The sequence below is a fragment of the Oryctolagus cuniculus genome, chromosome Y (genome assembly GCF_051225735.1).
Source record: "Oryctolagus cuniculus isolate XC-2025 breed Fujian yellow rabbit chromosome Y, ASM5122573v1, whole genome shotgun sequence".
NCBI classification, from domain to species: Eukaryota; Metazoa; Chordata; class Mammalia; order Lagomorpha; family Leporidae; genus Oryctolagus; species Oryctolagus cuniculus.
The window spans coordinates 7,526,357-7,543,605 of record NC_142889.1 but is presented as its reverse complement, the minus strand read 5'-3'; the positions used below and the strand labels follow the sequence as shown (position 1 = coordinate 7,543,605).

Below are 17,249 nucleotides of genomic sequence, written 5' to 3'. Positions count from 1 at the left end.
GTGGAAGATTTCTCTTTCTGCCTCTCCTTCTCTCTTTGTGTAACTCTTTCAAATAAAATAAATTAAAAAAAAAAAAATGAGAACTCACACTTCCATCAACACTTAATACAAAAACAAATTATTTTAAAATGTAAGACACTGCATTACAAAACTGAAATACAACGACTTTTCAGAAAATAACATAGCAAGATAGTGCATGGAAAATCAACTTTAAAATATAACTTACTTAATAAATGCAGCAATTACTTGGACGTTTAATGCCGATCCATTAATAAAGCGATCAAGTAAAATCTGGAAACCATTTAATGTGCCAAATTTATTGATGAGATCCACCAGCCAACCCTGTAATAATTAATTATGTGTTAATCCTAACAAAGCACTACCTAAAATGTATTTGAAACAAGCTCATAAATTTAAAAATTTAATGATACTAAATACAATTATTTTTTAAAAGCATACAGGGCCATTATCTATTGTATTTTGTTGCAATATGCCTTGAGCCAAAAACAGCAGAAGCAGCAATCCTAGAGGTGCGCAAAGATTGTGTTAGCCAACACTTGTTTTAAAAGATTTGTTTGAGAGTCAGAGTTACAGAAAGACAGAGAGAAAGACAAAGACTTCCATCAACTGGTTCACTCTCCAAGTGGCCATAACTGTGTGGGCTGGGTCAGGCCAAAGCCAGGAGCAGGTGCTTCTTCTGGGCCTCTGATGTGGGTACAGGGTCCAATGACTTGAGCCATCCTATGCTGCTTTCCCAGGCACATCAGCAGAGAGCTGGATTTAATTTGTCACCCACTTGAGATGCTGGCATCATAGGCATTGACTTAACCCATTGTGCCACAGTGCTGACTCCTAGATAACACTTCCACATATTAGATGTAATATGGGTTCAAGAATTATGAAGTTAAGAAAAGATGAATCAAGTATTAAGAAATAAGGACAAAAATTTTTAATCTTGCTTGCAATAAAGCCAAACTTTAGGAAAAACTAAAGATAATAAGGTGAGGAAAATTTGCATCTGGGTGAATGGTTAAATTTTCTTCTATACTTTCTAGTCTGGGTTCTGTTCCTAATTCCAGCTTCCTAATGTTAACCCCACGAAACAGCAAGGATGGCTCAAGTGGTTAAAATCCCTGCCACTTGAGTGGGAAACATGTATTGAATTCTGAACTCCGTGCTTCTATCTTGCCCAGCCTTGGCTGTTGGCAGGCATCACAGAGTCAAGGAGCAGATGGGAGATCTTTCTCAACTTTCCACATGAATAAAACAAATAAAAAATAAAATAATATTTAAATTTTATTAAGATTCAACAGGGGACTTCAATAGGCAAAATTTACAATCAAAAATTGAAACATATAATCAAAAATCACTTAAAGGGATGGTACTATGCTACAGCCAGTTAGGCTACTGTCTGCAGTGCCAACATCCCATATGGGCACTGAGTCTTGGCTGTTCCACTTCCAATCCAGTTACCTGCTAAGGCACCTGGGAAAGCAGTGGAATATGGCCCAAGTGCTTGGGCCCCGGTACCCATGTGGGAGACCTGGGTGAAGCTCCTGGCTCTTGATCAGCCCTGCTCCAGCTGTTGTGGCTATCTGGGAGGTAAACCAGGAGATGGAAGATCTCTCTGTCTCTTTCTTTCCCTCTTTCTCTGTAACTGTAGCTTTCAAATAACCTACTAAGTCAGAAAAAGAAAAGAAAGAAGTTCAGAAGAGAAAAAAGAAAGAGAGAAAGGGAGGGAGAGAGAGAGAAAGGGAGAGAGGGAGGGAGGAAGGAAGAAAAAAAAACCACTTAGAAGAGCAAAAAGAAAAAAAGAATGAAGGGAAGCTAATTAAGTGTAAAATATTTGTGAAACACCACCAAAGGGGAAAATATGTGTATTACTGAATTCTGAGGGAGTAAAGAGAATAGGATAAAAGGACTATATGAAACACATAATGTCAAAGACATGTACATTCAAATCAAAGATAGTCAATGAACTAATAGGCACCAGGAGGCGTTATATAAAATTATCTGAAGAAAAAGAGAATCCTGAAAACATCAAGGGAAAATTATTTATATATAAAATAGCCTTAGTAAATAATAACTGACTCCGTAGCAGGACCTTGTAATTCAGAAGAATGATACTTAAAGTGCTTAAGGTGAAAAAATACACACACAAATACACAAATCTGATGACTGATTTAGGGAAACCTGAACCCCTCCATAGACACAGCTGGCTGATTTTTGATCTGCCAGCCCCCAGACTCTGAGCTAAAATAAACACCTATTTCTAGTAGTCAGTCTTTTTTTTATAGTAAAAAACAAACAAAAAACAAAACAACAACAAAAAAACTACAAACCCAAACTCAGTTCTGCTAAACATGAAGCAAATAATGACAGATCGAAGGGAAAAGTAAGTCCTACAACACTAGTCAGAGATTTTAATACTTTATTTTCAATAATGGCTAGAAAAATGACACAGAAAGTACGAAAGAGGCATGGGGCTACATTGTGGTACCATCAGATAAGCTGCCACCTACAACACTGCATCCCATATGGGTGTGGGTTGAATCCTGACTGCTCTGCTTCTGATACAGCTCTTTATTAATACGCTAGGAGAAACAGTGGAAGATCATCCCAGTGTTTGGGTCCCTGTAACTCACATGAGAGACCAAGATGAAGCTGGCTGGCCTTTGGTTTGGCTTGACCCAGCCTATCCCACCATTGTGGACATTTAGGGAGTGAATCAGCAGATGGAAGATCTCTCACTGCCTCTCTCCTTTCTGCAAGTAACTCTGCCTTTCAAGTATATAAACTGAATGGAATAGAGACACACACACACACACCATAGAACTGGACCCCTAAATCATACATAGAACACTTTACTCAACAACAGCAGCATTCCTCTTAAGTGTGCATCTAATATTCATCAAGATATCTTATGCCAAAAAAACAAGTCATAATAAACCTAAGAAGATGAAACCACAGAAATATCTTTCCAAATTACAGAAGAATGAATTCAGAAATCAATTGAAGAAGGAAAAACAGAAAATCCATAATGAATAGAAATTAAATATCATTAATTATTTTTCAGAGACAAAAATCACAATGGAAATTAGAAGATTAGAGGCAAATAAAAATGAAAATACAGTGCAACAAAAGTTGTAGGATGGGGGCCGGCGCTGTGGCACAGCGGGTTAATGGCCTGGCCTGAAGTGCCGGCATCCCATATGGGCACCGGTTCGAGACCTGGCTGCTCCTCTTCCAATCCAGCTCTCTGCTCCGGCCTGGAGTAACAGCAGAAGATGGCCCAAGTCCTTGGGCTCTTGCACCCACGTGGGAGACCCGGAAGAAACTCCTGGCTCCTGGCTTTGGATGGGTGCAGGTCCAGCTGTTGTAGCCAACTGGGGAGTGAACCATCGGACGGAAGAGCTCTCTCCCTCTCTGCCTCTCCTCTGTGTAACTCTGACTTTCAAATACACGAATCTTTAAAAAAAAAAGTTGTAGGATGCAGTAAATGTGAAGCCAAGAGGGAAATTTACAGTATAAACAACACATTCTCTCAAAAAAAAAAAATCAGATCAATGTCCTAACCGTACCTAATTTAGGAATTAGGGAAAAAAATAACTAATTAACCCCAGGGAATAATAATCATAATAAAAATAAATATGAGAAAAACCAACTAAACAAAAACCTGTATCTTGAAAAAAAATTTTAAACTACTTGTTTTGAATTTCACCTAGAATAAGAGAGGATTCAACTAAAACCAGAAATAAAGGAAGGCAGTATTACTACTGATTTTACACAAATATAAAATTACTATAGTTTCTGTAACCAAAAACCTCTCAACGTAAAAAAGCCAAACTGAAGACGGCTGCCTTGGGGAAATCTACCAAATAATTATTTTAAGCAATCTTCATATTATTTCAAACAATGAAAAAGGGGGAACAAAACAAAACTCCTTCATAAGGCTAATGTTATCCTGGTTATTAAGACAAAGAGATAATTAAAACAAACAAACAAACAAAAAAAAAACAAAACAAAAAAACTACAGGGGCCGGCAATGTGGTATAGTGGGTAAGCCACAACCTGCAACACTGGGATCCCATATAACCACTGGTTGAGTCCTTGCTATTCTTCGTCTGATCTAGCTTTCTGCTAATGCACCTAGGAAAGCAGTGGGAAATGGCATATGTGCTTGGGCTCCTGTACCCACATGGGAGGTCTGGAAGACTCTGGGCTTCTGGCTTCAGTCTGTCCCAGTCCTGGCCATTTTGGCCATTTGAGGAGGAAACCAGCAGATTGAAGATCTCTATCCCTGTAATTCTTTCAAATAAATAAAGTAAATCTTAAAAAAAAATTACATAATTATGCTCCTTTAGCACACAGATCTAAGTTCCTTACTAAGATTGTGTTCTTTAAAAAGTCATGAAATGGGGCTGGCAGGGTGACGTAACAGGTTAAACTGCTACCTGCATTACTGGAATCCTATAGCACTGGTTTAATTTGGCTGTACAACTTCTGATCCAGTCTCCTGCTAATGTGCTCAGGGAAAGCAGCAGAAGATGCCCCAAGCACTTGGGTCCCTGCATCCATGTGGAAAACAAGGAACAAACTCCTGTCTCCTGGCTTCTGCATGGCCCAGCCCTACCCTTTGAAATCATAGGGGTAATGAACCAGCAGATGGAATATTTCCTCTCTCTCTGTAACTTTGACTTTCAAATAAATAAATACTTTTTTAAAGTTCATGAAAAGATGCAGTTAAAAAGTGTTTATTTTAGTGAAAAATTTTTTGAAAAAGATGTGTAAATTTTTATAATTAACATTTTCCTATGAAATTTTTAAAAATTCCTTGTGTATATGCATTTTTATTTTGTTGCATCAAGGTAAATATCTTTTAATTTTCAGGTACTTCCTGAAGTACCTGCATGTAAGAAAATTCCAAGCACCATAATAAGATTATACACATAACCAAGTGTTATTTTTCCCTGGCATGTAATAGTGCTTCAACATAACAATTATCAACCAGAACAATACATTACAGAAGTGAAATGAAGAAAGAAAAAAAAGCCACAAAATCCTCAATTAAGTAGAAACAGCAACTGACAAAATTCTAACTTTTGATGCTACACATTCAAAACACTATAGAACATATGGATACTAAATCTATCAATATACATATAGAGGCCGGCGCTGTGGCTCACTTGGCTAATCATCCGCCTGAAGGGCTGGCATCCTGGTTTCTAGTCCTGGTCGGGGCACCAGATTCTGTCCTGGTTGCCGCTCTTCCAGGCCAGCTCTCTGCTGTGGCCCAGGAGTGCAGTGGGCCCTGCACCCGCATGGGAGACCAGGAGGAAGCACCTGGCTCCTGGCTTCTGATCGGCACAGTGCCAGTGGTCGCGACCATTTTGGGGGCGGTGAACCAATGGAAGGAAGACCTTACTCTCTGTCTCTCTCTCTCACTGTCTAACTCTGCCTGTCAAAAATAAAAAATTTTAAAAAATATATACAATATTTGCTGTTAAATATAAGAGTGGGAATAAGAGAGGGAAGAGATGGGCAATTTGGGACATGCTCAAGCTGACTTACCTCAAACAGTAGAATTAGAAACATACCAGGGGATTCGAATTCAATCCCATCAAGGTGGCATGTACCAATGTCATCTCACTAGTCCCAGTGATCAATTTCAGTTCACAATTGATCATAATGATAGGACTAAGAACCAAAGGGATCACATAAACAATAGTGTCTGCAAATACCAGCTGATAGAATCAAAAAGGGAGAGAATGATCCAACATGGGAAGCAGGATACACAGCAGATCCATAGAATGGCAAATGTCCTAACAGCACTCTGGCCTCATAATCAGCCCTTAAGGCATGCGGATCCAGCTGAAATGCCCATGAGAGTATTTCAGGCATGGAAAGCCAAGACACTCTGGGGGAAAAAAAAACCTAAATGAAAGATCTCCGTGAGTTAGAACCCAGTGGAAAGAATGGGTCATCAAAGAAGGAGGTACCTTTCTCTGAAGGGATGAGAGAACTTCCACTTTGACCATGGCCTTGTCTAAAAATGATCAGAGTCAGTGAACTCAGGGGGCTTCCATAGCCTTGGCAGCTCATGACAAGAGCCTAGGGTGATTACTGATGCCACAAACAAGAGTGTCAGTTTGTTAAGTCAACAACAGGAGTCACTGTGCACTTACTCCTCATGTAGGATCTTTGTCCTTAGTGTGCTGTACATTGAGATTTAATGCTATAACTAGTACTCAAACAGTATTTTCCACTTTATGTTTCTGTATGGGAGCAAACTGTTGAAATCTTTACTTAATGTATGCTAAACTGATCTTCTGCATATAAAGAGAATCGAAAATGAATCTTGATGTGAATGGAAGGGGAGAGGGAGTGGATAAGGGGAGGGTTGCGGGTTGGAGGGACGTTATTGGGGGGGAAGCCGTTGTAATCAATATTCTGTACTTTGGAAGTTTATATTCATTAAATAAAAGTTAAAAAAAATAAAAATATATATACACATAGAAAATACATAGTTAATGTCATAATTCAATGATGAAACTGAAAAGATTTTCTCTAATGTTAGGCAGAAGAAAGGACTCCTCTCTTCACAGGACTGTAAGCTGGTGTTTTAAGGAAAAAAACACTCATATGATATATAGGCAATTGACCTAGCGATGAAGAAGCTGCTTGGGACACTCATATTCCACACCGGAGTGCCCTGGTCCATATCCTGGCTCCAATCCTGACTCTAGCTTCCCGTTAATGTTCAAGTGGTTGAGATCTTTACAATGGATACTCAGACTGAGTTCCCGCCTCCTAACTTTGGGCTGCTTGTATCCTGGCTGTTGTAGACACATGAGGAATGAACCTGTGGATGGGTGATCTCTTTTATATTTCAAACAGAATATGTAAAATAAATGAATAAATAAACTAAAATTAAAAACATACAATGTAAAAACAAGGTACAGCCAATGCTTGTTATTTATGGTAGTTATAGTCTCCAAAATCACACTCAGCAACTGAAAAATCAGTTATTATGTGTGTCTCAGAGAAGTACAGATTAAGTTTCAGAAAGCATATTCACCAATTAATTAGTGAGTCTTATTACTGATTGTGAGTTCAATGTTGCTAAGTCAAAAATATGCATTAAGTACTGTGTTTTCAAATAGAACAGATAACAAGATTACATACTGACTCATCGTCATTATGTTGAAGTCTGTCACCAATGTAACTACAAAAACATTTGTTAATATTTAATTCGGAAAATAACAAACCAACACACTTTTGGTGATCGAAGATCTGAAGAACAAGCAAATAGTTCATCTTCAGGCAACTGAGCACTTGTGGAAACTGATTCACAAGGACGTGTCGCATTGTAGATATGGAATTTGCAATGAGGATTTAAGGCCATAGCTAGAAGTTCCAGAAGTGGAAAAGAGTCTTGGGACAACTTGGCCACACAAAGCTCCACAAGGCGATGAGTACTGTTAATAATACACCTCTGTATAATAAGGAAATGAAGAAGAAAGATTCTTTATAATGGAAAAATTGCAACTTTGAACACAGACCCATTCCATGCTTATTAATTATGAGACTTATAATCTGGTCACCTGCTTAACTTTAATACTGTGATCAAATGATTTATCAGTAGTGATAAATTAGTATTATTTCATTATTTTGCACCCATTTCAAAATCTATTTGAGATGGGTTACAAATAATATAGGTACCACAGATTGTTTTACTAACTTTCTTCTCTAACTGGAATCTGTATTCTAGAGACAGTAATGCTAAATTTCTAAACACTTAAAATTTTTGTCAGTTACCCAAGATAAAACAGATCTGCATTCTATGGCAAACTCAAATGTCTCAGATCACTGAAATATCATCTAAATCCATATCTAAAAAATTAAATTTCAAAAGAGAACCTCCTGTCATTAATATGCCAAGATCACCTGTTGAAATAAAGTGATCCCTACTCCAAGTTATACTTTATAGGTTGAAGTCCACAAAGTACATATTTGCTTCATCATTTTCCATTAATTACTTTTATAACCAAGGAACAAGGAGCCTGGGGTAATGCCATTAACTCAGTAAAACACATATGTTTTTCACTTTTTAAAACTCTCTTGAATATAAAGTATTTTAAAAATACTCATGTATGAAGGCAGCAGGGAATCAAAAGTGCTTTGCATTATCTTTGTACTAGTCTGAAAGTACTACCTGAGAGTACCTGCATTACCTTTTAAACCTAGTCATCTGAGAAACCACTACTCTGAACACACTTTAAATTGACTTTTTTGTATTAAAATTGAAATTTGAATATATATCACAACTTGTATAAGTACTGATCTAAAATCTTAGGTAGCATTACTTTTCCCATTTACCAGTTACTAAGATTACTATTTCCAAATTTGCTTGACATTTCTGCATTGTGAATTTATCATTTTCATGTGTTCAGAAATTAAAGGCTACCTTAGGAGTCTACTTTTAAATTCTCCCATTGTGAGTACTTTTCTTTGAAAACGGAGTGGTCCTTTCAACAATCAATACTAATTAATATAACACATGATAAAATACATTATATATTCTGTGTAAGGTTACCTTGGAATATCAAGTGACAGATAAAGGTTTCCTAACTGAAAATTTCAAGCTCATTCTAAAAGAACAATCTTCTTTTAATTCTGTCATATATCATTAGATATGATATATGATTAACATTATTATTTTCTAAAGATGAAGTCATAGGGACTGTCATGTAAATCTGAATCCCCAAAATCATATATATGACTCACATGAATTTCAAACTTCCATTCACTCACGGCCTCATCCGTAAGGATTTTAGTGAAAGATACGGTTAACTCATCTCGAAAAAAACGTTGACATGCTTCACTTTTAATATCAAGGCCTAAGCAAATGTTAAAAAGAAATCAAGTGAAAGCTAAAATACTTCTCTGACCAATTATGATTCATAAAAACCTGATATGAACTTACAGTTTTCAACTCACAAATGTTATTCTAACTTTTTGAAATCAGTAAAATTATTGTGAGAGATTAAAAAGTTGAGACGCACAAGATTCAGAAAAGGAAATGAAACCTTAAATTCAATTTTGGAAATAGTCAACTGTATAAAACCATATCAAATCAAGTATTATTACTACTACTAACCAAATATCCTTTAGAATACGATATCGAACTTAAAAAATAGTTGCTAGACAGGTATCAGTTCTACAGCATTTTAATCACTGAAATATACTGAAAACTTAAAAAAGAAAGCCAAATATAAAATTTCATTGTGGTGATAAATTATCCTTTATCGTTCAATTTAAAGAGGTATGCTAACATTTTTATTTCTTTTTAAGAAAAAGCAAGACTCACATGCTCTCATTAAAAATGAAATCCTGTAATTCTTAATGTGAAAACTTTGAAAATATTATTTATATCATGATTATGTTGATTTGATTATATACTGGTATACTATTTAAATACAGAACTTCTGAGAAGAAATCTGAGACTCTACCTCAAGTGATTATAGAAAAGCTGACCCAAAATCCATACAACAATATTATCTACTGAATGCCCAAATTATCTTTGTACTAGTCTGAAATTATTACCTGAGAGTACCTGTATTACCTGTTAAACCTAATCATCTGCGAAACCACTATTCAGAACACACTTTTTTTTTTTTTTTTTTTTTTTTGACAGGCAGAGTGGACAGTGAGAGAGAGAGACAGAGAGAAAGGTTTTCCCTCGCCGTTGGTTCACCCTCCGATGGCCGCCGCGGCCGGCGTGCTGCGGCTGGCGCACCACGCTGATCCGATGGCAGGAGCCAGGTGTTTCTCCTGGTCTCCCATGGGGTGCAGGGCCCAAGCACTTGGGCCATCCTCCACTGCACTCCTGGGCCACAGCAGAGAGCTGGTCTGGAAGAGGGGCAACCGGGACAGAATCAGGCCCCCCAACCGGGACTAGAACCTGGTGTGCTGGCGCCGCAAGGCGAAGGATTAGCCTAGTGAGCTGTGGTGCCGGCCTCAGAACGCACTTTAAATTGACTTTTTTGTATTAAAATTGAAATTTGAATATATATCACAACTTGTCTAAGTACTGATCTAAAGTCTTATGTAACATTACTTTTTCCATCTACCAATTACTAAGATTACTATTTCCAAGTTTGCTTGCTTGACATTTCTGCATTGTGAAGACTATTCACTGATTATGCCCACTTTGTATTATGAGGAAGTACAATATGCTTATACAAACATTTGGTATTTATTGAGTTACTGAATAAATTAAAACATGTATAAATTGACAAATGGAATTTGAGGGGCAATAAACATTTCCAATCTAGCAAAAATGTTTTTGACCTTTTAAAAAAGATTTATTTATTTATTTGAGGGGTAGACAGAGAGGGAGAGATAGAGAGAAGGTTCTTCCATCCACTGGTTCAATCCCCAAACCAAATGGCTGTAACGGTCAGACCTGGACCGACCCAAAGCCAGGAGCTTCTTCTAGGTCTCCCAAGACGGTGCATGGGCCCAACCACTTGGGCCATCTTCCACTGTTTCCCCAGGCCATACCAGAAAGCTGGCTCAGAAGTGGAGCAGTTGGGACACGAACCAGGGCTCATGTGGGATGCTGGTGCTGTAGGCAGAGGCTTAGCCTAGTATGCCACAGCACTGGCTCCCTGGCTGGGTTCTTTTAGTGAAATCCATAATAAAACAATAAATTCTAAATGACTGTAAGACAATGAAATTACAATACTTGTCAAAGAACTAGATAAAGCAACATGTAGTTTTAACAAGATAACAAAGATATTCACAGGTAATGTACCTGTGATGACCAAATTTAAAGTCTCTATTGAATGGTGTAGAAAAGAAAATCTATTATACTTTGTTCTTTCAAGGACTTAAAAAAATAGAAAACAGAACAACAATAGCTTATCTTAAAAGTAATTCTGGCCCCATTCTGGGGCCAATGCTCTGATGTAGCAGGTAAAGCCACTGCCTGCAGTACCAGCATCCTACATGAGCACTGGTTCAAGTACTGGCTGCTCCGTTTCCAATCTAGGACTCCGCTATGGCCTGAGAAGGAAGATTGCCCAACTCCTTGGGCCCCTATATCCACTTTGAAGACCCAAAAGCAGCCTGTGGTTCCTGGTTTCCAATTGGCCCAACTCCAGCCATTGTAGCCATCTGGAGAGTAAACCAGCAGATGGAAGATCTCTCTCTCTCTGTCTCTCAAATAAATAAAAAAGAAAGAAAGAAAGAAAAAAGATCCATTTTAATGTAAATTTTTACTTTTGAATGACTGTAGAAATATCAGATTTGTTATAGTGATCACTTTTTCAAAGAACGTTAAGCATTAATCCACATTGCGGCCAACTAGGGAGTGAACCAGCAGAAGGAAGACCTCTCTCTTCATTTATTCCTCACTGTCTGTAACTGCCTCTCAAACAAATAAATCTTAAAGACTTCATCAATCAAATATTTCCAACACAAAGATAATAAAAAGTTTCTCTATAGTGAAAATGAAGCCCTACCTGAAACCTAGCTAGATTAAACATGTACAGCAATTTTAGTGTAATAGTAATTACCACTGACAAAAATCATATTCTGTAACTAGCAAATTGTCTTTGAACAGCAGTATATAGTAAATAAATCAAATGACAAGTTTAACTTCAGTTAACTATTTGCAAATGAACATACTTTTCAAATGGTCAAATTGAAAAAAAAATCATCAAATATATGGGAAGTCAGTTATCCACTATGTGACTTTTTTTAACCTGATAACAGTCCTTAATACCTTACCACTTCACCTAATAAATTTTAAAAATACACTGTAATATATGATTAACAAGACTTTTAAAAATCTGATGACAATATTTTCTGTTAGAAATATGAATAGGAGGGGTCATCAAGAATTTCATGGAAATATCATGTGATATGAAGAAAAACCTATGCATGCATTTGAAACAATTTTTGCAACAAAATAAACATCCTTTAACTCACTTTCCATGAACTTACTGAAGTCTTCCCATGCAATATTTATATATCCTTAAAGGCTGACTGAAGATTCCTATAAACCTTAACTGAGTACTTGTGTGTTTACATGTGTGCATGTGTGTGTGAACACATACAAGAAGCCTTACCATAAGGTTCAGTGGCATACTGCAGATGAGAAAAAAGCAATTTTAAAGCAAAGCCTCTAAGAACAGCAAACATTTATAGCAGTACATATTATGACACATACATCAAAACTTACCTTTTTTACTAAGATCAATGGCAGCTTCCAAAAGCACTTCTAATTCTCCTTTTGGTAAAACAGGAACCACCCATCGAGGCCTAAGAATTATTATAAAATAAAAAAAATGCCTATTGGTTGAACACTATATAAAGTATTATCATTTTTATTATAGAAAAGTAAATAAACATGACTTTATTATATTCATCAAAAATATTTTAAGTTGGTAAAACATCTGTCATCTTAAGAAACATCTGTGATATCTGTAACACAGAATTTTTATGACACTTTGAAATGAAATAAAGTAATGGCAGAGAATTCACTGAAAAGTTTCAAGGCCTGAGTTTGTTAGCAGGAAAATAAACTTTTAGGTTCAGATCAGTAAGAAACAAAAGTAAAAGATATGAGGAGATAAATTCCTGAATTCTTCTCCAACTCATCTTATAATACATGATATTTATCAACTTTCCCAAAAGATTATGTCAGGCTTAGTCTTCAAGTTAAATGTTAAAAACATTCCAATATCAAAGAGTAATGAAGAGTACAGAAATACAATAGAATATTTCACAGTCATAAAAGAGACTGAAATACTGACACTGGCAACGTATGGACAGAACTACAAGCAATTATGTCAAATAAAATAAACATGGAAAGCAAATACTGCATGTCCTCTCTCAAATGTGGAAGGTATTTATTTATTTGAAAAACAGAGTTACAGAGAGGGAATCTTCCTTTTGCTGGCTCTCTCCCAAAATGGCCACAATGGCCAGGGCTGGGCCAGGCTGAAGCCAGGAGTCAGGAGCTTCTTCTGGGGTTCCCATAAGGTTCAAGGGCTCAAGGACTTGGGTCACTTTCTGCCGCTTTGTCAGGAACATTAGCAGAGTTCTGGATTGGAAGTGCGACAGCCAGGATTCAAACTGGTGTCCAGGTCTCCCAAATGAGAGGCAGTGACCCAAACAGTTGGTCCATCTTCTGTTGCTTTTCTTAGGCTATTAACAGAGAGCTGTATCTGACTTGAACCAGGGCTTGGTGAACAGGATGCCTGTTGCTGGCCATAGTTTTAACCCACAGTGCTACAGCATCGGTACCAAATTCCGAAGTTTTCAAAAAAGTCATTCTGGGGGCTGGTGCTGTTGTGTAGTGGGTAAAGGCAATGTTACAAAGCATGGTGAGGTGACTTCAGTCCACAGTAAAATTTTAAACATAAAATAATTTAGGAGTAATACAAAAGCAATGGAGTCAACCTTTATAAGATCAGAACAATATTTCTATATTAAACACTGATGAAGAGGGGACAATTGGTAAAGCTGCCACCTGTGATGCTGGTATCCTACATGGGTACCAATTCATGTCCTGGTTTCTCCATTTCTAATCCAACACCTTGCTAATGGCCTAGGAAAAGCATTCAATATCCATTCTTTTTGATGCTTTTGTTTAATCAAAAAGGATTTATTAGTAGTACAATTCAGTCCTCAAGCATCTATCACAGTATACTATGAAAAAAAATCAATAGCAACAGGAGAAAAATAGAAAAATAAAAATACATGAGAAAGAACTGTGGTGCAGCAGGTTAAAGCCCTGGTCCTGAAGGAACGGCATGCCATATGGGTGCCAGTTCTAGTCCTGGCTGCTCCTCTTCCAATTCAGCTCTCTGCTACATCCTAGGAAAGTGGCAGAAGATGGCCCAAGGTTTGGCCCTTGTACCCACACGAGTGACCCAGAGGAACCTCCCGGAACCTGGCTTTAGAGTGGCACAGCTCTGGCCATTGTGGCCATCTGGGGAGTGAACCAGCAGATGGAATACCGCTCTCTCTATCTCTACCTCTCCCTATAACTCTTTCAAATAAATAAAATAAATCTTCTAAAAAGAAAGAAAAGGAAAAATAACAATATTTTCCATGTGCTTCTTGCTATACTGAATGAATACAACATAATAGAAAAGCCCTAAAAAATTTCCTATGATAATACTACCAGAAATAAGTTCAGAAACACAAAAAAACTAGGTCACAGAAAATACAAAACAACCAAACAGCAGCTTAACTCTGAAAAGTCATTTGTACTGTCACTAACTTTCAATTTTTCAAATCCTTAACAATGACTAAATAACAGAGAATGAGTCACAATGTTAAGATATTTAAAAATGAACATAGGTGCCGGTGTTGAGATTTGGCATTACCACGCCAATCAGCACTGGTTCAAGTCAAATACAGCTCTCTGTTAATAGCCTAAGAAAAGCAACAGAAGATGGCCCAACTCTTTAGGTCCCTGCCACTCATTTGGGAGACCTGGATAAAGCTCCTGGCGTCAGCCCAGCTCAGCCATGGCTTGTTGCAGCCATCTGAGGAGTGAAGCAGTAGAAAGAAGATATTTCTCTCCATCTCCTCTCTCTGTGTAATGGATGCTCAAATAAGTATATTAAAAAAAATGTAGACAGTGGGACGTTTTTCCTGAAATGGCAATCTACTCTTTTTTTTCCAGCTCATTGTATTCATTAGCAAATTAAAAACCATACCTGTTGATCATGTCATCCAACTTTGCCAGGTCAGTATGTGGAAATGCAGGTTTCTCATCTTCATGTTGCGGTGGGGCATCACCCTGACCCTGTTCATCTGAGGGCACCGCTGGGGAATTCTCATTGGAGGAATCAGGTGATGAAGTCTCAAATAAAAGTTAAATATTCCAGCCTTAAATTTGTACAACATGTATACTATATTTAGCAATTCAGATGGCAGTACAGATTAAGTAAAACATAAATTTTCAATTGCCCATACAATAAAATGGAATTTTATTAGATAAAATTGATAGAATTCTTATCATTTTGATTCTCAGGGAAGTCATCTTCAGAATATTTTTGCAAACATTAAATAATTTTAAAATGTTTTCAATGGTTCCAAAGTACTGCACTGATTTTTAAAAGTAAAAGTAGAGGATACCTGTTTTCATAACATTTACTGCTAACATAAATACAATTATAATTAAGCTTTATAATTACAAATGTTTAAGATAAACTATCTCAATACAAGTTTCTAAAAATACAACACCACGTCAACAGGATAAGTAATTTCTTTTAAAGGCTACCACTAAATATAATAGTATAGTATAGTCTAAAAAATTAGCAACATAGACCCACTTCACATGCATCTAATGGAATTTATTCCAGTGTCTTTCCCAACCTGGCTTTATTTATCAAAGGATTTTACTGTAGCTTGTAAGTATGTACTATGAGGACTTTATTTCTTCACTTAATGTAGACTTCAAATTCTAAAAGCATTGCATCTTACTTTAAAAAAAAAGAGATTTATTTATTTATTTATGTGAAAGGTAGCTACAGAGAAACAGATTTTCCAACTGCTGGTTCACTCGCCAAATAGCCACAAAAGCTGAAGCTGAGAAGATCTAAAGCTAGGAGCCCAGAGCTTATGCCAGGTCTCCCACATGGGTCCCAGGCACTTAGGCCATCTTCTACTGCTTTCCCAGGCACACTATCAGGATGCTGGGGCAGAAGTAGAGCAGCCAGGACTCTAACTGGCACTCAAGAGGATGCTGGCACTGTAGGTGGTGGCTTTACCCACTTAGCAACAATGCCAGCTCACAAAAACTGCACCTCTTAATAATACCTAAGAGTTTGATTTGGTACATTCTGAACCTGCCAGAGAAAACTAGGTCTTGTATTTCACCAGGAAATCAAATATTTTATTTCCCTACAGGATATACACTTTGAATGTTCAAATGTTACTGGTCGAAAAGATCAAAACCTAAATCATAGCTTCCAAAAGGCAAGAAGCAAACAGCACTGAAGGGTAACAAAAATTATTTAGAAAAGATTATGAAATAAAGAAATACGGACAAATACAAACAAATCACAACTGTACTGGTTTATTACAGCAGAGGCTTCTTAGGATTCAAATACATAGAAGAATTAGGGGTTGGCATTTGGAGCCTCAGGTTAAAATTACTGCTTTAGCTTCTCTGCTTGTCACATAGCTTCCTAATAAAGTATATCCTGGAAGGCAGCAGACGATGGATGGCTCACCCATTTGGATCTCTCAGCCATGGGGGAGACTGGTATTAAAAAGGTCCTGGCTGCTGACTTTAGCTTGGTCCAGTACTAGCTCTTTCTTTCTTTCTTTCTTTCTTTCTTTTTTTTTTTTTTTTGACAGGCAGAGTGGACAGTGAGAGAGAGACAGAGAGAAAGGTCTTCCTTTGCTGTTGGTTCACCCTCCAATGGCCGCCGCGGCTGGCGTGCCGCGGCCGGCGCACTCCGCTGATCCAAAGGCAGGAGCCAGGTGCTTCTTGCTAGTCTCCCATGCAGGTGCAGGAGCCCAAGCACTTGGGCCATCCTCCACTGCCCTCCTGGGGCACAGCAGAGAGCTGGCCTGGAAGAGGGGCAACTGGGACAGAATCCGGCGCCCTGACCGGGACTAGAACCCGGTATGCCGGCGCCGCAAGGCAGAGGATTAGCCTAGTAAGTCGCGGTGCCAGCCCCAGTACTAGCTCTTAAAAGCATTCGAGGGGAATGATTCAGTTGATAGAAAATCTCTCTGTTTCTATTTCTCTACATTTTAGATAAAGGGAAAAAGAACCTAAATAACTGAAAAAGAACTAAAATGGATAGCAGCCACAAAAACTGGCAAGCAGTTACTGGAGTTCAACTGTTCTATAACAAACTATATCCTTATAAGGGAAACCATAATAAGATAACCACAATTCTATAAACATTTGGGATCAACACTGTATGCATATTTGTATATATAAACAAACAAAAAGGTAGGTATTTACAAATATACACACACATATACAAACATGGAGAGTAAAACCGATCAATATTTTCTATTATTTCTAGACTGAGTCAAAGATTACCTACTGGTATTTTCCCCTTGTACTCCAGTCCTCTTACATGAATATAGGCAAATCATTCTAACATTGGATATTGGTTAAATAGCAATATGTTACTTCAGAGGTCACACAAGGTAGCATATCATCATCTCTTTCCTTTCTTGAACTTTCTTCTGGAACTGCT

At 37.5% G+C, this 17,249-nt stretch overlaps 1 protein-coding gene across 6 annotated transcripts in view; it reads right to left on the bottom strand.

Annotated features, from left to right (window-relative positions):
- Positions 1 to 17,249, bottom strand: part of LOC149119192 (ubiquitin carboxyl-terminal hydrolase 9X-like) — a 158,621-nt gene that overhangs the window by 111,677 nt on the left and 29,695 nt on the right. For all 6 annotated transcript variants that reach the window (XR_016228584.1, XR_016228585.1, XM_089324988.1 and 3 more), the window contains 5 exons: positions 14,742 to 14,887; positions 12,251 to 12,330; positions 8,788 to 8,900; positions 7,277 to 7,495; positions 227 to 342 (listed from right to left, as the gene is read on the bottom strand). Coding sequence is in view for 4 of the 6 variants with exons in the window: in XM_089324988.1 (XP_089181114.1) it covers positions 227 to 342; positions 7,277 to 7,495; positions 8,788 to 8,900; positions 12,251 to 12,330; positions 14,742 to 14,887 (674 nt within the window). In the remaining 2 variants the exon portion in view is untranslated. The remainder of the gene's footprint in view (positions 1 to 226; positions 343 to 7,276; positions 7,496 to 8,787; positions 8,901 to 12,250; positions 12,331 to 14,741; positions 14,888 to 17,249) is intronic.